Genomic DNA, 24,656 nt, shown 5'->3' on the forward strand with positions numbered 1-24,656 from the left:
GCTTGGCCAGAAGGAAGAACATAGCCTCCACCTCATCGGCATCCATGTCCACCTGCTCTCACTGGAAACTATTCCAAAGAAGGCTGACTTGTGCCTCCAGGCCCACCAGCTGGGGACACCTCTTTATTCCAGCCTCCACAAAAAGCGGGGGCTCAGCAGGACTGCATCAGTCTCCCTCTTGCTCTGGGTCCTGACCCCCTCAGGGCCTCTGAGGTTGGAGACCCTTGTACCCAACCTACCCAGGTTTTCTGGGGGTGAGGCCTCTGATTAAATATGATACAATTCTCCAAGAATCGAGCCAGAAGGTCCTGAAAGGAAGGTGACAGTCTTGCAAAGCGGTCCCAACCTCTCTGCTGAGATGTGCATCCTCTCTGGTTGCCCAGTGCTGCTGCCTCATAGGCAGGAACTGCACCTTTAGCAGAAGAAACAAAATCCCCAGGCTTGGGGAGGAAAGAGTCCTGTGGGGTCTGGGACCCTTTTTGGTTCCTCCTTGGATTGATCCCAGCCCCAGTTCCATGTGGTGGGGACAGCACCAAGACAATGCCACATTCTCCAGGGAACAAATGCGGACAAACTTCTCTGCTGTGTCTTCCTCAGGGAGGCTCAGACTTCCAAAGCAGTTTCTGCCCCTGGGACAGGGGATACACGTTGGCCATGAAAGCACCGAAAGTTCACTATGAGGTGGGGATGCCTTCAGAACAAGGCGCCCCCTGAGTTGACATGCCAGCAGCCCATCCAGGGCAGTTCTGCTGCCCAGCGGCCTGAAGCAGTCACCCGTAGTTTGGCCTGGTCCAGGTGCCAGTAGCGGTCATCTCTGAAGAAGATGATGGAGCCATCAGGCTGGGGCAGGGCACCGCTGACCTCTTCAGGGACCCCACCCCAGTCCTGCAGGCCTCGGGGGTAGTAGGGCTCCACTTGCAGTTCCCCTTGGGCCAGCACGTAGTAGCGGGCGCCCTTGAAGAGGACGAGGCGGCTCAGAGGAGGAAAGAAGAGGGCCGCATCGGGGTGGCGAGGCAGGCCCCCTGCCCGGCACAGCTGCAGAGAACCCCACACTGACTTGGGGCCACGAAACCTCCAGCATCGACTCCCTGTGGGGCATTGGGAGAGCCAGGGTGAGCTGGCAGCTCTCACCCTTTGGTCCTGCACCCTGACTCTGTTCCCCCTACTCCCTCTTGTGTTGGAGCCCAAGGTGGTTAATATTTGTGATAAAATGGATCATACTAATATTTAGTTACAAACAGTAGAGGAGGGACTGTTGTGGCCTGGACTTCCAGCAGGGGTCAGCAGAAGGCAGATAGTGCTAAAGGAACATATCCGCCCCCTCCCTGGATGGGGGGTGAGGGGTGTCCCTGGGTGAGGACTGGACTCCAGGGAAGGCCAGGGGATTACTTCACTGCCATTACCACTAATAGTTCTAGGAGGGGAGGGAGTTTTGTTTTGTTCACTATGGTATCCCAACACCTCCACTGTATCTGGGCATAAGAAGGCACTCAGTCTTTCTTGAATGAATGGATGGACGCTACCTACCGAGGTACTACACCGCACACTGCTCAGACATGCTCTTTCCATCCCCCTGCCCCAACACACCCGAGGAATGGTGTTCTCCATTCAAGAAACTCAAGCTCCAAGAGTTAAGTGACATGCCCACTGAATTGCACAGCTCAGGAGTAGTCCTCAGCTTCCCTCTAGAGTCTTCTCTGAAACTCTCCACCCTCTCTCTCTAGAACAACCTTGACACCCCCCTCTCCAATCTACCACTAAAGGAATCTCCTGGTAGAGTTTCCTCGGGCCACAGGGAATTGAGATGCCTCCCCTCTTTTGACCTTGGGCAGGACACCTTTCTTCTGTAGGTCTCAGTGTTCTCATCTGCCCCAGAGTTGGTACCTTTGAAGAAGTAGAAGTCTCCATTCTCCAACGACACTGCAGCAGCCTCAATGTTGGGGGGCAGCCCGACCCACCTTTCCTGCAGTGGGCGGGGCTCTGAGACATTGCCATCAGCTGTCACCTCCCAGAAGTGGCTCCCTTGAAAAATGTACAGTCGCTGTTGCCCGTCTGCCCAGAGAGACAAGAGAGAATTGAGCTGTGACCATCAGCCTCCTGCCTTCCTTCCGGGGAAAGTGCATTCCCTGGAACCCAGACTCCCCAACTGACCAGAGAGGATGCAGTGTGCACAGTTGGGGTAGAAGGCACAGCGTGCAGGGGAAAGTGTTTAGCTCGGCGTGAGCTTGTCACCTTGCAGAATCCTTGTGGCTTGGGATTTCTGGATTTTATCATTTATACCTCCGCCCCCCACTAAACTCCAGCTCTGGAGACCCCTGGAGATGTGGGGGAGGAGGGAGGAGGAATCAAGGCATGATGGGATCCTCTTACCTACAGTGATGGCATCGAAGGAGGAGTGGCAATATTTAGGACCCTGGGCTTCGGGGTGACTTCCCTGGGGTCTGTGGGGTTCCCAGGCCTCAAAGTCAGTGAACAGCTTTCCCGGGAGCTGGGTAGTCACAGAGCCCCCTTGGGGCTTCCCTGCATGGGGAAGGAGACGTGGGAGAGAACGTGCAGTGGTTGGGGGGAGGTGTTGAGGGCTCAAGACCTCCCCCTTGGCTCCTTTCATCATGATCTGATATGAGGGGCAGGGAAGGAGGGCAGGGGTAGGGGGTTAAGAATTGTCTTTGGTTGGTGGTGTTAACCGCAGCGCTAAACTCAGAAGCCCTCTCTCCTATCAAACAGTCTGTGAAAGAGGCACCGACCGGTAAAATTGAAGCGGGGGACCAAACAAGGGTTTGGAACTAAGACGTGCAAAGCGTACTCTTCTCTGAGTCCTGGACAAAGCAGATGGATGGCATGGGCGCGGAGTTCAGGCGCCCAAGCTGTGTTAATCACAGCGCTTAAGATAATTAGGTCACTATACTTCACTTAGGACAGTGAAGCAGAGTCCAGGAAGCTTCGAATTTGGCACCAGCTCCTGAACCCTGGTCTGCAACTTCCTAGCTGTGTGACCTTTTACAAGTTACCTAACCTCTCTTACCCCTGTTCTTCTCAACTGTGGACAAAAAGATACTTGCCTCATGGGTGTGCTGTGAGTCTGTTAAGTGCCTGACCCACGGTAGACACTCATGAAATAGAGGCTTTTATTATTACATTTGTGTAGGTTTCTTAGGCTACAAAGCATATTCATACTCCCTAGAACAACAACCTTGAGAGGTAAGCAGGGCCTTAATTATTATCCATTTTCTCAGAAGGTAAAACTGAAGGCTCTCAGAGGGAAAATGCTTTGCCCAAGAGCAACTACCAGTCAGGAACAGAGACTTGAACCCAGGGCTTCTGGTCCTGCCCACCGCACTACGCACTGAGGGAGACCGCGCGAGGTGCTGAGGAGGGCCTGGGGCCAGGCAGGTCCCGGGGTGGCAGCGCAGGCCAGTTCTTTATGGGGGAGATCTTCCTGAGTGCAAGCTTGGGGGGAAGTGGGCATCGGCGTCATGGAGGGGGAAGGTTGGGGGATAGACGGAAAGGCACAGCTGGGAGCAGGACCTGGGGTCTGGGGTCTGGGGGAAGAGGCGGGACTGAGGATTGGAAGTGGGTGATGGGACAGGGGTGTGAGAGGAACTGCGGAGGCGGGGGTTGGGCAGGAATCAGGAATTGGGACCCAGTTCATAGGGGTTGATAAAGGGCAAGCACGGGTCGAGCAGGAGCTCGAGGTTCTTCCAGATTTCAGGGGAGCCTAAGGGTTTGGAAGGACCCGTGACCGGAGAGGGCAGGTTCCTGCGCTTAGGATGGGCATCCAATTTGAGGAGCGGGTACCCAAGCACTGCAGGCAAGGGGCGGCGCGAGGGGCAGGGCTGGGGCCGGGAGGGGCGCGGCGGGCTCACCGTACAGGCTCTGCACGGCCAGCACGTCGTCCCAGCTGAGCAGCGCGTCGCGGCCCAGCCTCTTGTAGTAGGGCGCCATGAGCGCGCGCGGCGCGGGCGAGTGCGCCAGGCCGAGCGTGTGGCCGATTTCGTGCGCCAGCACCACGAACAGGTTGCGCCCGCGGCGGCGGCTCAGCGACCAGCGCTCGTCCCGGTCGAAGTGCGCTTCGCCCCGGCGAGGCAGGAAGGCGTGCGCCAGGGCGCCCCCTGCAGGCGGCGCGGGGGGTCAGGGGGAGCCACGGTCCGAGACCGCCCAGGTTCCCACCCCCAACGCAAATGCCACTGGGGCGTGTGCCTGTTTTCTGCTGCAGAATTTCCCTCCCTCCTTATTAGGTCTGGCAGAAGCTGAAGTGTGGAGCAGTGGTCGCATGGCTAGGCTGTGGGGTATGGATGCTAAGAGGCAGCGTGGGGTACATACAGCATGGGGTCAAACTGGGTTCCAATCCTGATTTTACCAGTTACCAGCTGTGTGACCGTGGGGAAGTATCTTATCCCCTCTGTGTCTTATCTTCCTGATCTGAAAATGGGAGTGATAATAATGAGGTTCTTCCTCACAGGGTTTTTCCCTGAGGATTAAAAAGGGATGCGTGTATCTGTGTGTGTTACATATAATAAATGCTACATAGGAATTATTTTCTCAAAGATCTAGGAGTAGGTACAGTGGTTACCCCAGAATGAAGCGTGATGGGGCCATCTGGGGTGTTGGTAATATTGCTTCTTGATCTGGACGCTGGGTGTGTTGATGTGTATGTACAGTTTCTTTAATAAAAAATATATGTATTCTTGTGTTCTTGCCTTTCCTCTGCCAGGGCCCCTCTGTGGGTCTCTACCTCCCTGCTTGTAATAGGAGTGAGCAGAGGTTGGGCTGGATCAGTGATGCTCAAGTTTGTAGCTGCCCCAGATGGAGCTTGTCAGTCATACAGTTTCCAAGGCCCGGCCCTCACAATTCACTTTATTCAGGGGCAGTAAACTGCATTGGGATAATGTTGGCTTAGAAGCCTGTTGAGGGTCCTTCCAGTGTTGCCTTCTTGGAGCCCAGGCCAACTGGGACTGACAAAGGTCAGGAGACTAATGTTACAGGAGAGTCTCATAGGGCACGGAGAGGGGGCCATGTGTGGGAGGAATACATGCTCCCTGTTTTGAATGTGCTTTCAACTGTTTCGAGCAACATTAGCCTTTCCATTCAACTCTCACAATAATCTTGGGAGACAGATGGGCAGGTTTTTGACTAAACTCAACAAGACAAAGCACCTGTCCCACATCAGAGGGCTGACTCCCAGTCCAGTGCTGTTTTAACTACCAAACTCCACTTGGGGATGGATATAAATACCTCACATAGATATCGTGGATGAAATGAGTTACGTGCAAGCACATGTGTGTACTACATGTAGATTCTCGAAAGGCCTAGATTTCTCCCAGCCCCACCCTGGTCCCTGCAGCAGGGCCTGGCAGTGCTTTGCTCTGAGTGGGCTTGATGGAAAGCAGGAGCGTGCAAGGGAGTGGGGGCCCCAGTTCCCAGGCCACACAAGGGCTTAAGTGCCCATCTGAAGAGGTGATCAGGTATCCTGATTCCTTAGTGGGGAAGACTGGGAAGATGCAGAGATAGCCTGCACTCAGGCTTTGAAGGTCAGTGTTGGGCAGAACGGGAGGACGGCAGTTTAAATTACAGCCAGAAGCCTTCAGGTTGGGGGCAAACAGGGGGACCGTTTGGGCAGTGGGTATGTGAAGCGCTTCTGTGGCAGGTAGCAGGCAGAACGCCTCCTGCCTTGAGGCAGTGACAGTGACAGTGGATTGGGGGCCGGCAGGAGTAGGGTAGCGGTGGCCTCTGGATGTTTTTAGGACCTTAGTCTGGAGAACAGCCACTTCTGGGGAACAAGAGAGGCACGGGCTTGTCTAGAGGCAGGAGATGGATGTTGGGGCCTCAGAAGGCTCTCCCAGAATAGATAGTACTCTAGAGTTTGCAAAGCACTCTCCCTGCAGAACCGCATCTGACCATCCCAATGGCCATGTGGCACATAATAGGGCAGGGACCACTGTTCCCATTTGATAGAAGAAGAGACTGAGGGTGCTTTGGAGGGTGATGCAGCTTGGCCAAGGCCACAGGGAAAGCGAATGCTCCACTGCCCTCCACAGACTGACTGCCTCTCCTAGTTGGTTTCCCCTCCTGCCATGGGGAAGAGAGGCTCTGTTAGCACCTGGGCCATCGAAGGCATTGCTCAGCCCGTCGTTGTGGTCCCCTTGGAAGAAGGTGAGGCGGATGTCAGCAGGGCCTGTGGCTGGGGCCTCCCAGAACTCCAGCGCTGAGACGTTGCTCCACAGCTGGAAGGCAGCGCGCACCGCCCCTCGAACTGCTGGCTCAGGCAGGTGCTGGGGCCAGTTCACCAGGCGGTAGGAGAGGTGTTGCTTGTACCACTTGTTGCCTGCCACCCAGAGAGGCCACATCAGAGCCTGGGGCTGCTGCAGAGCCTGAGGCTGGTCCCAGGAACACTTATGATGGGGAGATAGGCCCTCCCCCAGGGAGCCCCTGATCTGGTGGAGAAGACATAGCCCTTGCTGTGGGAAGGCCCTCATTTGGCTGGGGAGACACTGCTCTCAGATAGACCTGTCTACCCTTGTCCTGGAGAGTCCCCAGTCTACTGGGTTGGACTAAGGATGTCCCTTAGGACCTTGGCCAAGCTGCATCGTCCTCCAGCATAGGATGGGGGAGATGCAGCCTCTGCCCAGGAAAAGCCACCCACCTGAAGGACCCTCTGGTCCGGGGCCTTCTTCCCCACAGCCTGGGCTGAGCCTGAAAGCCGCTCTGCGCCTCCTGCTGGCAGCAAATCCCAGCCCCTGCCTACTGTGCTGGGTTGGAGGAGAGGTGGGGCCACGGGGTCACAGCCCTGCCTGACCTCACCCCCTCCTCCTCCCACCCCTCCCACCCTCCGTTCTAGTGCCTGGGGCCTGTGCTGAGAAGCCGCCACAAGACCCGTTTATTCAGGGTCCCTCCCTGACCCCTCGCCCTCCCCCTCACTTCCTCAGGGACTCTGGAGATGAAAACAAATAAGAACAAAGGGTGTGTTTTGTCAGGGACCGAGAACAATTTTTCCATCTCCACTCAGTTAAGTGTTTCTATTCCTTTGCCCAGAACCACAGCAGTTCCTCCCTGAGGGCTGAGACGCCTCTGGCCTGAGCCCCAGGTCAGCTAGTCTGGGTCCAGCTCCAGCTCACCACACACCCAGGACTAGGGTGCTTAGAAGGCCCACAGTCTGAGTTTTTCTGAGCTATTTCTGAGCCCTGCAAGCTCAGAGACTGACACTGTGATCCGGAATGGAAGACACAGCTTGGAGGCAGGACTCCCAGACTCAGGAGCACACAAAAATCATGTCTTTTGGGCCTCAGTTTCCCAAATGAACCAAATCCCTGGGGCATGGGTGACAAGTGGGCAGGGCAGGCCTGACCATCTAGGAGACCAGGTGAGTGGGCACAGCCCCTTCTTTCCTTGGGGGGGGGGCAGTTGAAGGTTCAGCCCTCCTACCCCTTTGTCCCAGGGAAGTCCTTGCCTGAACCAGGCAAGAGGAGTGAAGTCGTGGAAGCTCAGCTGTCTCCTATTCAACTGCTCCTCTAATTGAGGGATATGGGACCAGGAGAAGACCCCCCGCTAGGGTCACAGGCTGAGTAGTAGGAGCCCAGGCCTTGGCACCTAATTCAGTGTATTTTCCATGCCGCACAGATAAGCAGACACATTTGCAAAGACTAAATAAAGCCTTATAAATTTGCCTAAACATTGCTCCTGTGGGTCAAAGCAGGGGCTCTGCAAGAGCTAAAATTCTTGGAATGGAAGGCTGGGTCTTAGAGAGCAGAGGAGCTGAGCACCCTTCCCCTCCCCTACCCTCCATGGAAGTGGGGGAGGGGAATGTCCCTTCTCCCAACCCTGAGCCAAGCTCCATTCAAGGCAATGCTGCCTCCCTGGGCCTGTTTGGCCTGGCAGCCACCCAACCCCTCCCAGTCAGTGACCAACCCTCAGGGAGGGAAGAGGGAAGGATTCTAAGGGAGGGGAGGCCTGGCGTCCAGAGGCGCTGCCACTAACACTTCTAGGGCATTTTAAATCTTCACTGGGCACTGGACTGGCTGGTGCTGGGCTCTTTCACACCCTGCTGTGGGTAACCAATCCCAGACTCCCCACCTGCAACCTTCAAGCTTCTAGGAAACTATGAGGTAGCTCCTTCGGCCTCTTTGTAGCTAGGGTACCCCTCACTTCAAAGGCAGGAAACAGGGAGGGTGGGCAATTCTCTCTCTCTTAGGTGGCCAGTGAAGATGGCAGCTGGCAGGATAAAAATCTTCTGAGAAATTGTGTGTTTGTTTCAGGGGAGATAGAGGGAGGTAATAGAGAGGACAACTAGGAAAAGGAATTGAGAGAAAATGACTAATTTTCCTTGAGAGGGGAGCAGGGTGGTAGGTGGCTGGTGTGCCTGCCAGGAAGGAAGGAACTGCCCGTCCAGCAGCCTGAGCCTTGTCCCCTGTCTTCTTCCAGCTTTGGGTCCTTGGAGCAGGGTAGCCCCTTCAGGCCCCATCCCAAATGCCTGGCTGATCAAGGCTTGTTTCCATGGCAGTCCCCAGACCATAGTAGCACCTGGCACTGCACCCCACACCCTTGATCTAAAATCCAAAATGGGCCCTGGCTGGTGTGGCTCATTTGATTGGAGCATCATCCCATACACTGAAGGGTCTTGGGTTCGATTCCTGGTCAGGGCACATACCAGGGTTGTGGGTTCGATCCCTGGTTGGGGTGCATACAGGAGGCAACCGATCAATGTTTCCCTCTCATGTTGATGTTTCTCTCTCCCTCTCCCTTCCTCTCTCTCTCTCTAAAATCAATAAAAACATATCCTTGGGTGAGGATTTAAATAAATAAATCCAACAGGGAAGAGGGAAGGAAAAAGAGATGGGGAGGGAGGAGAGCTAGATTTCTTGCTTGGGGAGGACCCGGGCTAGAGTCCTGACTCCCAGTAGGCAACTGCTACTGTGGAAAGAACAAAGGTAGGAATCTCAGTACGTTTACTTACAATCTTACATAACAAATTATAGAATCCCTCCGTTTCCTTATTTGCAAAGTGGGGTTGATGAGACTCAAGTCATGGGAGAAATGAAAGAGCAACCTGAAGCTGCCTGGCATGTGCTGGGTGCTCAGTAAGTATCCATTCCCTTCTTCCCTTTCCACCCCATTTCCACCCCTGTGCTCCCCACCCCTCTGTGAGGGGGCGGGGAGACTGAAAATCAGCCCTGCAGGTGCAGAGGGGAGCAGGCACTTGGAATGAGGTTGCCAGATTTAGCAAATGAGAATATAGAATGCCTGGTTAAATTTGAATTTCAGATCAACAACAAGTAATTATTTTAGTATAAGTACATAAAAACAAAATAATTATTTGTTGTTGATCTGAAATTGAAATTCAGCGGGAACCCTGTGTTTTATCTGGTGACCCCACCCTGGAGCCCAGCTCCCTCAGCACAGCATTCACCCACGTAATGGAAAGTCACTGGCATTGGGAAGCACCTACCCATATCCCGGGGTTTTCCACGTCTGAAATCTCACTTAATCCTCCCAGTGACAGGAAGGCTTGGCTACACTCTGGCTCTTTGGCCCTGGGACAGTTGCCTAAGCTCTTTGTCCATCAGTTTGCCCACCTGTAAATGATAATAATGGAAATAGGATTGTTATGGGAGTAAATGAGCTAATCTGTTTACAACTGCGCTTGGCACATCATAAGTGCTCAGTAAGTGTTAACTGTTATTATTACATTTTCTTTCCTAAGGCACAGGAAGTGCTCAGCGCCTGCCAAGACCACAGCTTCTTTCTAGGGACTATCTTCCCACCCAGGATGGAAAGGAAGTGAAGCCGCTGTGGGTCATGTTGTGACCAAGAGGGAAATTCTCTGTCTAACTTGGCCACTGCTGTCTGACCAGGGGTCAGTGTCAGATCATGAAGTGGGGCCAGGCTGGTGGGGTGAAGCCACCTGCTTGGGAGGTGCCTTAGGCTCCAAATTGGACAGTGACAAACAGAGACTCCATTAGATTCTCCCTTGGGGCATGAGAAGATGAGATGCTGCTGGAGGGAAGTATCCTGAGTGCTTAGGTCACGGCCTGCATTTCCAGGAGGCGCCACCCCAATTCTCTATGAAATCTAGCCTGGAAGTGTCACTGCTGAGTCTGTGTCTGGGGCTGCCTCAATTTCCACTGTATTCTCCCGTTTTTAAAAATTGATTTTTAAAAATCAATAAAAACTTATTTTTAAAAAAATTGATTTTAGAGAGAGAGGGAGAGAGAAACATCAATTGGTTGCCTCCCACAGGCACCCGGACCAGGGATCGAACCTACAACCTGGGCATGTGCCCTGACCAGGAACTGAGCCCAAAACCTTTCTGAGTACAAGACAATGCTCCAACCAAGTGAGCCACACTGGCCAGGGTGAGCCACTTCCCCTTGGTTATCAGGGCTCATCTCTTCTTTGCAACATGAAAGGGCCTGTGTCTCAGATGAGGAAACAGAGCAAAGTGATCCAGCTCAGGTCACACAGCTGCACCCAGAGCCCCAGCTCTGGGACGTTGCTCTTCCTGCTCTACCAGGGCCTCCTGGGTGCATGCCTTGCCCTTCTCCTCTGCTGCCCAGAACACAGTGGCCAGTACTGGGAACCCAGGGTAGCTGGAAGTGTAGACACAGCTGCACTGGATTGGCGAGCACCTGGAAATAGCCCTCCTCCAACAGCTGAGGGGAAATGCCCACAATTTCCTTTTGGATTAGCTAAGAAATAAAAACAAACTAGGTGCCTGCCTCCTGTCCTGTTCCTAATGGACATTGTCAGTAAAAGTAGTCAACGCAAATTCAAAGAGGCAATAAGCCCAAAGGGCTCATGGGAAAGTTCATTACAGATGAAAAGCTGACTAAACAACCCCATTTTGTTAGAAATCTTGAAAATTGCAAAAATTGATCAAAGAAAATTAGACTTAATAAAAACAATCAAGATGTTAAATCACACACTGCAAAGCTTGTTATTGATGAACTGACAGAAGAACAAAATCTTTATGAATCTTAGATGAGTAAATTTGACCCTGGAAGATTAGATTTGGTCAAGGAAGGAGGAATAGGAGGAGAAGGGAAGGAAAAAAAGCCACAAAACTAAATCATAACAGCAGGAAGTGCAATGTGTAAAATGTGTTATGATGAAATGTTCAGCACAGGCAAGTCCACAGAGACAGAAAGATTCATGGTTGCTAGGAGCTGGCGGGGGGGGGGGGGAGGGAAGGGAAAGTGGGGAGGGCCTGCTAATGGGCATAGGGTTTCTGTCTGAGGTGATGAAAGTGTTCTGGAATTAGATCGTGGTGATGGTTGCACAATTCTGCAGATATGCTGAAAGCCACGGGATTGTACGCTTTCAATGGGTAAATTGTATGGTACGTGAATTATATTTCAACAAAGCTGTTAAAAATGTACTATGGACAAAATCGAATGGATCGATGAATCACATCTCTGTTGAATAATTCTTATGAAAAAGAACCGATTCTGATGAAAATAACTCCAGTAAAATATAAAGAAATCTGTTGGCAACAGTTTAACTGCCCTGCATAGCAAACTGATCAAGAAATTAAGTAGGTCCAATGGGGTTTGCTCTGGAAAATACTTGCACAGTGAAAATTCATCAATGTAGGTATCATTCGGATTTAAATGCCTGCGTTTACAAGCAGGATCCTGAAGTCTGAGAGGCTCTATTTGTCCATTGCGCTCCCCTCCCCGCCCTAGGGAAAAGGTTACTGAAAAGCCCAGCCCACGGCTGAGCCCTTTTCCTGATGGGGCTTCAGGATGGTGGGGAATCCTATCCTAGCTAGATTTTCACAGTGCTCACCTTGCTTTGCAAAGCGTTTCTTACGCCTCATTTTGGCGCGACGTCCAGCAAACAGGGCACTGACCCTCTCGGTCCAGGCTGCCTGACTGTCAGTATCTGCAACCCCACAGCGGGGCAGTGTCATCTGGTGGAGGGTGGCAGTGTCCAACACGCCACTGATGGGCAGCTGGGACACCCACTGGAACTCCCTGTCAGGAGGAATTGAGATAAAGGACCACAAAGGGAGGGTGGGTGTTGGGGGTGAAAACGGGGAGCTTCCCTGGAGACAGCAGGAGGCTGCAGTAAGGTAAGAGAAGAAACAATGGAGCATGACCCCCTGGACATACATGAGGGGCAGCCTTCCCCCAGGAGGGAGGAGGTGACCCAAGCTTGTATCCCAGCACCCCCAAGTCCTCCATCCTACCTGATGGCACTGCTGAATCTCGTGGAGGAAGGAGCTTTGGAGACCTGTTCACCAAGATATCCATACCTCTCCAGGAAGGCCTGGGGGAGAAAGGAACATCAGCTTTTCCCACTTGTGTGGCATCCTTTCCCTTCCCTTGGTTTCCAAGCATCCATGGCACATACATCATACCTGGTCTCACCCCTTGTCCCAACAGGGTCTATGAGCAAGAGAAGGACCTGGACTTAGTCTCAGGCTACCAACAACTAGCTGGATGGTCATGGGTAAGTTGCTCAATATTTCTGAACCTTAGCTTCATTTCTAAAACTGGCCAAGCAGTCCCAACCCTGAGTATCTCGTGGCATTGTCAGGAAGCTAGCAGGAGAGTGGACAGTAGAGTCTGGGTTCTGGAGTCAGGCCTGCCTGGGTTTGAACCTCAGTTAGCAAGCTACTTCCCTAAGCCACTGTTTCTCCAATTGTAACATAGGCTTAGAAATAGAACCTACTTTACAGGTTGTGTGTGTGTGTGTGTGTGTGTAGTATGTGTGTGTGTGTGAGAGAGAGAGAGAGAGAGAGAGAATTAATCACGATAGTAAATACAAAGTACTTAGCACAGCACCTATCGCCTAGTAGGGGCTCCATACAGAGTAGCTATTACAATTTTATGTAAATATACACTATTCATGTACCTCAGCCCTTCTCCTGACACATCTCATCTCTTTAGGAAAATTTTTCATACGGATCAGGGGTTTATCTGGTTGCCTGCAGGCTCTGCCAAGTATGGATTGGGAATTCATTATCTAATTCTGGCTACTTCTTAAACAATTCTCCTCCCCCCAAATGCAGATGTATTTAAGGCTGGAGAACAACAAATGCCCTTACCTTCAACCCTAGGGTTTATTTATATAAAAAGTTAACTCTCTGGAGAAGTACTTTTTGAATTTGAAACCTGCAACTTCCTTTCATTCATTGGGTTGATAATTCATACAATGTACTAGGTACCCTGCCAGGTTCAATGGTCACCCAGACACCCCTAAAGGAACCTATATGTATGCTTGTGAACAGAGACAGACAATAAAAACACAGATAACAAATTAGTAAAGGAGAGGGTTTGATGCTATAGGAGAGAAACCGGGTGATGTGATTGAGAATAACTTAGAAACTTTACATGAGTAGGTCAGGGGAGGACCCTCTAAGGAGCTGGTATTTGATGTGAGTCCCAAAGACAGAAGTAACAGCCACGCACTGAGGTGGGAGATGGGCTTCCAGGCAGGGGGAGCAGTAAATGCAAAGGCTGAGCTAGGAATGACGTTGCATGTTTAAGGAACAGAAGGAAGGCTGGAGTGGTGAGTGTGAAACAGCAGGGCATGAGAGACTATCAGCCAGGGTAAGAAATGTGAGTTTCATTTTCATCATCATGCTGGATTCAAGGTGGGGAATGAAAGAAAGGGAGAAATCCAGGATGGCTCCTAAATTTTTGCCTTGGAAGATGAAGCCATTTACTATATGAGGAAGCCTGAAAAAGGAACAGATGGGGGGGCTGCAATTAAGATGAACTCTAGCCCCAGCCGGTTTGGCTCAGGGGTTAGAGCGTCAGCCCCCAGACTGAAGGGTCCTGGGTTTGATTCTGACCACGGGCATGTACCTCGATGTGTCTCTCTCACATAGATGTCTCTCTCTCTCTTTCCCCTTTCCACTCTCTCTGAAAAAGCAATGGAAAAAATATCCTCAGGTGAGGATTAAATAAAAAAAAAAAAAGATAAACTCTGATGATGTCAAGTGGCACAGGCTGTGTGGTCCTGGAGCTCAGGGGAGAAGCTGGAATCTCAGCATGTAGAAGCTGTGAATCTGGATGAGATCCCCCAGGGAAATTAGTGTAACAAGAACATCTCATCCCCCAAGTGCCTTTTACTTACTCACTGCAAATGCCTTTGACTCCCTGCCTGCCCTCACATACCTGGAAGCTGCTCTCTCAGCAACCAAGTCCTTGAAAGCCAGTGGAGAGAAGTGTCTGAGTCACAGTCCTTACCTATCACCAGTCCTATCCTGCGGGGGAGTCACTATACTTGGCTCCCTGCTTGCCCTTCTTGCTAATAAAGGCCCATGAATGGATTCTTTAAAATGTCACCAGCTGCTTAATTCTCATGCAGACACACATCATCTCTTAATTTTTACCCTTCCTTGCTGTTACCTATACAGGAATAATTTCCTGTCTTCCTTTCTGTCTTACTCACTTTTGTTTGCTGCACTTTTTAAAAATCCTTACCAGAGGATATATTTATTGATTTTTAGAGAGAGAGGGAGGGAGAGGTGAGAGAGAAACATCTATTCGTTGCCTCCCATATGTGCCCCAACTGGGATTGAACCCGAAACCTTTTGGTGTACGGGACGACAGTAAGGACCTCTGCTGCATTTCTTAACTCCGATCAACTCCTATCACAGCTGATGCCTCAAGAAAAAGGCACATAATGGGAATGAAACTAGACACTGAGCCGGGATCTCAAGCCCCTAAGCCTTTGCAAGTATCCAGCCTCCTCTTTGTGGGTTTCATTACATCCACTGTTAGGGACATCCATGTTCTCTTCTCAATAAAGCTGCTTTCCATAAGGAACCCTTATTCTAGACAACAGAACACCACCCAAGTCTGCTTTATTGTTTTTCTGCACTAATGTATTAGAATTTCAGCACTATGGTTTTCTTTTTTCCCTTTGCACATGTGCACTATTTTGGGATGCGTAATGGATTAAAGGAGTTCTAGTAGCTTAATCTGGAAGACTATTACTGCTCAAAATAGTGTGGCATTGTGGAAGAGCCACTGGGCTTGGAATTCAGAATCTATTCCCAACCCTGACCCTGCTGGGTGGCCAGGGACAAATTACTTAACCTCTCTGGGCCTCCATTTCCTCACCCACAATGTGAAAACAAGAGTAACCCCCACAGGATTCTCAGAAGGATTAAATAAAGCAACGCACATGGAGCATAGTGCCTTGTATATAGTAAATGTTCAATGAACAGTTGATCTAGCTGATTTAACTTACAGGGAAAGCTGACAACAGACTCTTAGAATGCAACCCATCTGTAAGACAGAAACTGCTTTGAATAGGGCAGTTACACCTCTGTTCTCAATTCAGGTGCTCTGTCCCAGAATTGCCTCACCCCAGCCAGGTGCCTGGTGAGGACAGAGAGTGGCTTTTTTAAGGGAAGCCAGGGAATTAATGTCTCCATAGAAGCAGATGAGTGATTTGGAAGAGGCTGGGTCATAGGCCAAGGCTGGCACTCCCTGTGCCCCTTCCCCCAAACCCACCCAGCCCTTATCAGGGAGTTGGCTCCAGCTCTGGAACTATAAAACCTTGGACTGGGGGGAGGAGGGAGGGGAAATTGACCAGCGGCGGCGTCTCCTGTTTCCTGGCTGGGCCTGTGCCTGGTACTTTGGCAGACAAGGTGGGGTGGAGGGCAGGATGGGGGTGGAGGTCTTTTCTAGGGGTCCATCAGAGGGGAAGTCCTGGGAAGTCCTTTCTCCTGACTCGTCTCTGGGACCCTGTGGGCTGCAAGGCATAGCTGAATTCCTGGGAGACAGTGAGCACATGTTCACGACACCAGCCAAGAGACACGAAAAGAATGAGAAAAAGAAATCTTAAGAATTTGACATTTTATATTTCCATAAAAGCACTGAAGTGTTATTATGGAGATGATCAGGACTTAAGAACTCCCTTATACTTATTTTGTGTTTAATATACCTATAATCTAAACATTTTCAATTACAAGGAAGGGTCCCCTGAATACTGTCAGAGCTGACTGCTCTAAAGTTCTGTCAGCCAGGGCAGACCTATGTCCCTGGTGAAGAGAAGGCAGGGTTGAGACATCTCTGCCCCTGAAGCTGTTCCTAACCCTCTCCTGTAAGTCCATTTGCTGTGTCTCCTCGGTTTTCCCCTGCGAAGGTGAGAGAAACATCCTGTCTGCGTCAGAGCAGGGTGTAGGGCAGGGGACAGTGTGGCAAAGGGATCCTGGGAAAAGAGGCAGGACCAAGAGAGGGAGCTCTCGTTTTCATCTCAGCAGGACACTAGCTGCCTTGGAGTCATTTCCCTTCCAGGCTGCAGTTTCCTGGGGGCCTGTGTCCTCTCAGCGGCTCTCTGAGCTCCACCTGTGGCCTCCCTGTCCCCCTTCATGGAGGTAGTACTTGAGCTGCTCCTCTTTGCCATGCAATTAAAACACCAGTTTTTCTTTCTTCCCTGTTCTCCACGCATCTCTCACAGGGAGCTCAAGGCTTGAGCTGAATGGAGAGAAAGCCAGAGGGCTGTGCCCCTTCGGTGATTCACCCTGTTTGGGCTTAAAAGCTGGTGCCAACCTGCCTCACCCACTTGGTCACGGCTGGGGCCACTTTCCTGGGGAGTCACCTCTGAAAAGCCCTGGGAGTGGCTGGGAGTGTTTGGGTAAAACAAAAATGGTTCTCCCTGGGATCCAGAAAGCTGAGTGGAATCAGAGCTCTGGGGGTTCTAGTCCTGCATCAGTCCTGACTTGTCATGTGAGGGTGTGTGGAGCCCAGCCCATTTGATGCCCAAGGGTAGGGGAAATTCTGGCCATTTCTGAGCAGGGCAAGACTAGCAATAAGGTGTAGCAAAATGAATCCAGGCCTGAGTCAGGAACTCTGAGTCACTGACCAGGCAGACAAGAATCCTGGACTGAGTGTCCTAAGTGTTTTCCTGGGGCTGCTGCTAGCTGTGTGTCCTTAGGAAAGCGCTGCACCTCTTTGGGCCTTAGTTTCCTCTTCTGCAAAATGAGGGGGTTGGATTAGAGCTAAGATATACTCCACGTAGGTCTATTATTGTAACTTTGCTTCTGCAGCTGATTAGCTGTGTGAACAATGACAGTTACTTAACTTCTCTGTGCCCCAAAGTATGAAACAGGGGTAAGAATACTGCTTATGTTCCTTATAGGGGCATTGTGAAAATCCAGTAAGAAGATGCTTTGGGAAAGCTTTGTGATAACTATCCCATTAAAAACATTATTTTTGCTTGGCTGGCATGCTCAGTGGTTGAGCATTAACCTGTGATCAATGACCCTCTCATCACTGATGTTTCTATCTCTCTCTTCCTCTCCCTTCCTCTCTCTGAAATCAATAAAGACATTTTAAAACCCCCACAAAAAACATTATTTTCCTCTCTATAGTCACAGAGCTTTATTTCTGGAAGTCTAGGAGGTGCCAGCTCCCAGTCTTTGTTCACAGAGTGGCTGTGACAACCTCCATATCAAAGAATTGCAACAGCAAAAATGAAACCAGAAATTAAAAATGGAAAAAATGGCAAGTTCATACAGAAACCATGTTGCCTTACCTATGATTTATTCCAGCTCATGTTATGTTTCATTCTGATTTAGGCTTTTCATAGTAACTCTACGTGACTGTGTTTATCATTCAATACATCTTTTGCATGATTAGCCAAGTCAAGATGCAAGGGATGATAGTTGGCATTCTGCCTTGCAGGTCCTATAAATAAAAATGTTTTCTGGTAATCAGAAGCAAAGTGAGCTCTTGACTATTGTAGGAACTGTAGGGTGATGATGCCTTTGAGCTTCACAATCACCTTGCAAGAACAGAGTAGGAAAGGTGTTGTTATCCCCATTTTAAAGACGAGGAAAGTGAGTTGCAGGGGGGTGCAGTATCTTGGTCGTAGTGAGCAACAGAACCAGTATGTGAGTCTGAACCCTCTGACACCTATCCAGGATGTCTTATTTCACATTTAAACAAGTGACTCAGAGGCTTTAAAAGTGAAGGAGCAGGAGCCAAGCTGCTCTCCTCGCTGGGGAGACAGCTCTCAAAGAAGAAAAAGGCAAAACTGGGGCTCTTTCTAACTGGGTTCCTTCTGTCTCCCCTGCAAGCCGGTCCAGGGGCAGAGCAGAGGGAAGAAGCTGCTCAGGCCATGGACTTGGCTTTCAGTAGAGGCTGGGATCATATTCCTACCACACCCCAAACTAGTCGTCTGACAAGCCACAGGTATTCAACAGGAGGGAAGCATGTTACTTCACAAAGACAAGCATCTGATTCCAGGATGCTTAGCTTTTGCTCTCTGGCCCCTGGGATTTACTGAAGGTCTCAGGGCAGTGGGACCAACTTGGTCGCTTTCCATTATTTTGGACAGAGGTTTGCCCTTCCCTCTGTTAGACTTCCTTTCTCTGCTCTTCCTTTCCTTTGTCCTTAGTTTCATATTTACAAAGTTCTGGGTGTAATGTAGATACCTCCTTTTTAAAAATTATTATTGATTTTAGAGAGAGAGGAAGAGGGGTGGGGAGAGAGGGAGAGAGAAACATCAATGTGAGAGAAACACCAAGTGGTTGTCCCCTGTATGTGCCCCAACTGGGGATCGAACCTGCAAGTTTTTGGTGCACTGGATGATGCTCCAACACATTGAGCCACCTGGCCAGGGCTTAGAGTACCTCTTACTATACTCCTGCTTCTTCTTTCATTTTCCATCCTTAAAGATATCGGGAAATATTAGCTGCCAGTGTCCATCCAGACCCCATCTTGTACTTTTTCTAATCCTATAGGGACCCGTGGTCTTTGCTAGGTCTGTGGAGCTAAGTTTAAGGCACACAATAATGCCCTAACCAAGGCTGGGTTTAGGAAGAGTTGTCCACCTGTCTCTCTGTTCTTTGTTCATGCTCCCACCATGCAGTTTTTACTAGATTTCTCGGTTTTCAAGCTGGCTTGACAACTGCTTTCCCACCAACTCTTGCTCCTTTAGGACCCTCCACAAGCTCTCCTGCACTTCTATTCACCCTGTACCCATGAGTCACTGAGCTGAGCTCTTGGGAATGGCTTCCACACCCGGGCTACTGAGTTTCTGACTCACTAAAAGTCAAATAAATGGCTCTGGGGTATGAGAAGCAGACACTGCATCTGGGGGTGGATACTTCAGAGAAGCGTCAATGTTTCCCTGGAGAAACAAACTCCCCAGCTCCTCTAGTACAGCACACTGGGAGTGGCTGTGCAGATCTGCATAGACTACCAAGTGGAAGGCAGGTCCTGGACATACTTGCCTTGTGGTTCTAAGAAAGGTCTCAGCAAAACATGGTAGATAGATAGATCCTTTGGGATAGTCTGTGTCACCCAAGAACAGGGTAGGGCCCGGCTGGGAATGGGAGTGGGGCCAGGGTGATGATGTCATTCATTGACCCTCAATCTTGCTACTCAGCAGTGGAGGCCCTTCCTACTCACTAGCATTGTGAGCAGCCCTAGTTTTTCTAAGTGGACAACAATGAACTTGTTCATAATGCAGCTTTGTAAGCAGTCAGTTTCCTCCCAGACAAAGCCCACTCCGGAAAGCCCTCAACTTGATTACTTTGTGTGCACACAGGGGGCACATACAGCCATGCACACAGGATACAGGGATGCACAGAGACATGGGAACACAGACACATCCAGGCAGACAGACACACAGGCTGATGAAATGTACACACACACACACACACACACATACACACACACGCATAGGCACAGGCACAGGCATACAAACACACCAAAGCCAAAGAATGTTAGCACTAGAGAGAATCTTAAAAGTCATTTAAGTAATTTAAGAAAATTAACTCCCTTATTTCCCAGTGGAGGAAACTGCAGCCTGGAGAAGTGAAGGAAATAATTTAAGATCACACAGCTTGTTTTTATTATCCCTTTCCTTCTGTGTCCTGAGATCTGACCTCTGTCCATGAGCTCAGTAGGACTGCTATGTGCTCCTGGGGTCTAGCTCCCTGCACTGTGGTCAGGGAATTGCACCTGAGCAAAGAGCTGCAGTGATTGTGGGACTTACTTTGTTTGTGTGTTCCCATCTATGCTGGTTGTATTTCTCTAAACGACCCCTTTCCACGCTCATCTTACAATGTGACTTCAACACTCCTTCCACAAGGGTCCATGTTCCTTCTCTTTGACCTGGGGTTTGTGACTGCTTCAGCAGATGTGATGCTACCTAACTTCCCAGGCTAAGTCATAAGGAGGGCACAGCTTCTTTTGCTTCTCTCTCTCTCTGCCTCTCCTTCCCCCCTCCCCCCTCCCCCCCTTTCTCTTTATCAGAACACTCATCCTGGAGACCCTGCCACCATATTTTGAGGCAGCCCAAGCTAGCTCACATGGAGAGACCCTGTGCATAGGCCTGTATGGGAAAGAACTGAGGTCCCCAGCTGACAGCCAGCATCAACTACCAGGTAGGTGAGTGAACAGCCTTCAGATTCTATCTTCAGATTCTGTAGAGCAGAGATAAGCTGCCCTGATGTGCTCTGTTTGAAATTCTGACCCACGGTATCAATGAACATAATAAATGGTTGTTTTACTTCACTAAGTTTTGGGGTAGTGTGTAATGTAGCCATAGTAACTGCAACACCATCTCAGGAATTACAGCCTTGTGCTGTCTGTTGTTCCATGCTGGAAACAGTTGCCTTGTATGTTTTGTCCTGCGTCATTGTTTTAGGAGAGCTAATCACCAAGCCAGGACTCTGAAACTCTGTTCTCTAAAATAATGGTAAAGATATTAACAACAACATTGAGAGTGCCCTAGCCAGTTTGGCTCAGTGGTTAGAGCTTTTGCCCACAAACTGAAGGGTCCCCAGTTCAATTCCTGCCAAGGGCAAGTACCTCCATTACAGGCTCAGTCCCGGCCTGGCCCAGCTGGGATGCTTGCACAACCAATCGATGTGTCTGTCTCACATTGATTTTCTCTCTCTCTCTCTCTCTTCCCCCTCCCCCTTCCACTGTCTCTGAAAAGTAATGGAAAAAATATCTTTGGGTGAGGATTTAAAAAAATAAAATGTCTTAGAATTAAAAACACACACATTGAGAGCAACTTCCTTTTATAGACTGATTTCTATGTATTAGGGACTGGGCTGATCTTAATGAAAACACACAATAATCCTGTGAAATAGTCATTATTAACCCCCATTGTACAGAGAAGAAAACTGAGGTCCGTAGAGGTTAAACCTATGGTTTATATACAGGTCCGTCTGACACTGAAGACCATGCAATTGATCATACATATACAGAAACACATATAGACATACTGACACACACATATCCATTTACATATGTATGCATATATATGTACGTGCATAGGCCTATGGAGGCACTACGCACCCATTACACATTTCCAGAGTTTTTTATGCTTTTAAAATATTTCTTGTTTTCAGAGTTAAAAATCCCCTTCCCCCCAATTGTGTTAAATAGACTGAAAGAGACTCAATCTGTTAGATATTACATTTCCCAAGCACACCCCAAGATGAAATTTTCTCCATCTGGGGCCACCACAGGCATGAGCGGCAGAGATATTGTCTCTGTTCTCCTGCCAAGGATTGCCTGGGACCTGGACTCTAGGGGAGGTGGGGTGGGACTCTTAACAAGACTTGGCTTGGTAGACAGAAGCTTTCTCCTGGGGCCACAAGGACTCTGCCCTTGATGTTGTAAGATTCTAAACTCAGAGAAACAAAGTGATTCTTAAGTGTGCATAAACAGAGAGCACAAAGCAAGAGACCAGTGCTTGGAAGGGGAGGGGGCGAGGGAGTTTGAGAAAGGACCTTCTTGTTGAAGCAGGGTCTTTCCCAGGTATTCCAGAGCAGTGATAGAAGCTGGCTGATGGAAGGAACGACTCAGAGAGGGCCCTCCTCCGGTTTCCCAATTCAGCCTGCCTCTTCTAGGCAAGAGGAGTGGGAGGATGGTGAGAAGCTCTCAACTGGCAGTTTTAGAGCAGGAATGATGCTCTTTTTTCTTTTTAAGGAATGATGCTCTTAGGTGAGCAAGAGTCTCAGGGCAGAGTGCTGGGCTCAGTAATTTAGAACTCATTGGCATCTCTTTGCCTTAAATAGTGGAGACCCCAGTCCTATTCCTGCGAAGAGCTAAGAACACAGACAGAAACGCTTCTTCGGAGAAGAAAGAAATTATACTGGTGTATTATTACAATCGCCTTAATCTAGAAAATAGATGTCCCAAGTCCACCCCCACTCCTGCCTCACAAAAAGTACTTGCTTATGCAGTCTACAGCAAGCACTTGAGTCCAAAGGAGGAAACCGAAATGGGAAATCTCCCTGCCCCCTCTTCTTAAGTTCAGCCCAGGAGCACTGTTTAAAGCCCCCTCGGAAGCAACTCTTCAGGGCAGTATAATACTCTCACCCATTTCACAGTTGAAGAAACTAGTTCTGAGTTCAGGCGCTGACTCGCCCAAGCTGGTTAGTGGCGGCACCTGCCCAGAAAAGCCAGTTCTGTCACCGGTGTCCCAGCCCAGTCAGCGGTGCCCTCTCCACCACATCAATCTGGGGCCCGCACAGTGTATGACGCTCGGGGGCCCGCTAGGGGCATCCGATGAATGAACTGCCAAGTCTCCGTGGCTTAGGCGGTGAGGGGCAGGGGCTCCAACCTCTCTCTGAGCTCTTGCCTGTTTGTCCCATCATGTCTCTCCCTCCTTCTCCCGTCCGGGGAACATCCATGCAGATCCGCATGCCTGTGTGGTCCCAGCCCTGGCACGGGGGAGAATGCTGCCCGCAGGTTCTTTGTGTGCAAGTGTGAAGGGTGCGGAGGACAGGGGGAGGGTCAGGCAGATTGTCAGCTCAGGTGGGACGGCTGGGGGGCCTTGGTGCGAAGTTCCGGCGGGTCGCGGACCCGCGGACCCACTCCGCCCCGCACACACCCCTTACCTCTGCCTCGCGGTGCAGCTCCCGGCCTACGCGCTCCGCCAGCCGGGCGTCCAGGCCGCCCCACAGCAGCAGTGGCAGGGCGCGCAGCAGGAGGCCCACACGCGCGGCCATCTCGCCGCCGCTCCTGCGGCGGAGCGAGGGTGGAATGTGGGGCTGCGGCGCGCGGGGACGCCCGCCCGAGGCCCGCAGTGCCCGGGGCGCCGCGGATGCTGCGGCTTTGCGCCGCCCGGCGCCGACCGGGAAGGTCCCAGCGGTGCGCCAGTGCCCGGGCTCCGCGCGCTCCGCGGCTCCTCAGGGACGCTCCGCCTGGAGCGGGTCTGAGGTTGTACAGCTCCGGGCAGTGTCTGCTCAGTGAGTTGCCGGCCCCGGGACCTAGAAGGCAAGGGAGGAAGGCGGGGGAGGGAGGAGGGGGCGGGAGCCCGGCTCTCCGGCCACACCCACCCCACTCAGCCGCTGGAACGCGCAGCGGTCCCGGAGCCTCTTCCGCAGGCTGTACGGCCTCGCCCGGTGCCCGCCGCCGCTCCGCAGACCCCGTTCTCTCGCCCGCCACCTCGAGTGTATCCAGATCTCTCTGGAGAGGGTCGGTGGGTGGGGGAAAGAGTCTTTTCCTGGCGATGATAGCTACCTACGACTTCTGTAAGGGGGATCCTGGCCTACCTGAGGGTCATTGATTGTTTCAGCCAGGCTGGCAGGGAGCAAGAACCTGGAGTGGGAGAGAAGGAGCCCCGGGCCGGGGTCGGAAGAACTGAATTTGAGTTCCAGACCTGCCTTTTTGCGAGCCTTGTGAATCCTGCCTCAACTACCTGCTGGCTGTGTGGTCTTGGGCAAGTCAACCACCCTCCCTGAACCAACTTTTCTCATCACTAACCCGGGATAATAAGAAGTCCAGCCAGAATCATGTCATTTCATGAGAGAATAATGCCTGCAAGTAACTCAGCCCTGCGCCTGGCATGAGGAAATACGAGTTTAATAAATGGTAGCCTGCAAGCACTGTGGGTGACCTTTGGCAAAGGAATTTAACTACTTGGAGCGTCAGTTTCCTCATCAATAAAGTGAGAGCAAATGCCATTTAGTTCCTGGAGTTGCATGAAGGTTAAAAGAGAAAATGAGTGTCGAGCGTCTGGATTTACGGATCCCACACGATCGCAGTAAAGGTGGAGTGAAGCGATTCCCGTGAAAGCTTTAACCAAACTCATACTGAGCAAAAGTAAACTGTTTTCATTATCTGCCTTAGTAACCGCAAGCAGGTTACTGTCGCTTCGAGCCTGCTCGCCACTCTAAAATGCTAGTGGCACAGTGATACCCACCTCTCAGAATTGTGCGGATTAGGTGAACTGATGTATGTAAACGTAACTTGGAATCTATAAAGTGCTAGACGAATGTAATGAAGTGTTCTTATCCTAAGGTTTAGGGCCTCAGAAAGCTTATTACTACATAGAATGCTTTTGTTATTTAGAAAAAGGGGCCACTCTGGTGGAGGAAGTTTTTAAAGGCTCCTCTTTGAATAGACAGCCTTGAAAACAGGAGTTCTTGTGGGTAGAGCAATTGGGATAGGCCCCACCCACCTCCCAAGCAACCAATGAAAAGGGGGCACTGGTCCTGGGTAAACCAATTAGAAACAGATGCTCTTCTGACAGACCAATGAGAAAAAGACGCCTTTCAGTGGCACATTACTGTGCCTGGACCCGCTAGGGGCAGAGAGTTGAGGATGGATTTCTTTGCCCATCCCCCTGGGGGGGTGGGGGGGAGGCCCTTGCGCACAACTATAAAGAGAATCCTTGCCTGGAAAGCAGCCCCAGAGACTGTGGACAAGGCCTGCGTCTTACCTTCAGAG

The 24,656-nt window shown here is 50.8% G+C and overlaps 1 protein-coding gene across 1 annotated transcript; it reads right to left on the bottom strand.

The window, feature by feature from the left end:
- Positions 1–84: 84 nt before the first annotated feature.
- On the bottom strand, positions 85–22,982 carry MMP28 (matrix metallopeptidase 28). Its single transcript, XM_016207044.2, has 8 exons — positions 22,823–22,982; positions 12,182–12,261; positions 11,779–11,966; positions 6,098–6,322; positions 3,864–4,109; positions 2,371–2,520; positions 1,885–2,052; positions 85–1,088 (listed from the first exon to the last, which is right to left on the bottom strand). Exons 1-8 carry the CDS (start codon positions 22,931–22,933, stop codon positions 694–696), a joined length of 1,563 nt encoding a protein of 520 aa, XP_016062530.2. The 5' UTR covers positions 22,934–22,982; the 3' UTR covers positions 85–693.
- Between the last annotated feature and the right edge of the window lie 1,674 nt (positions 22,983–24,656).

This window comes from Miniopterus natalensis, chromosome 17, assembly GCF_054644295.1.
Source record: "Miniopterus natalensis isolate mMinNat1 chromosome 17, mMinNat1.hap1, whole genome shotgun sequence".
Lineage (NCBI taxonomy): Eukaryota > Metazoa > Chordata > Mammalia > Chiroptera > Miniopteridae > Miniopterus > Miniopterus natalensis.

Bases quoted from the DNA above. Each gene is read 5' to 3' on its own strand.
- MMP28 (XM_016207044.2), bottom strand. From the start codon at position 22,933: ATGGCCGCGCGTGTGGGCCTCCTGCTGCGCGCCCTGCCACTGCTGCTG. The intron at 6,323-11,778 runs GTGAGCACTGTG...TCTGGGTGGCAG, and splicing joins GAAACGCTTTGCAAAGCAAG to GCAACAAGTGGTACAAGCAA. The intron at 1,089-1,884 runs GTACCAACTCTG...AATGCCCCACAG, and splicing joins AGACTTCTACTTCTTCAAAG to GGAGTCGATGCTGGAGGTTT.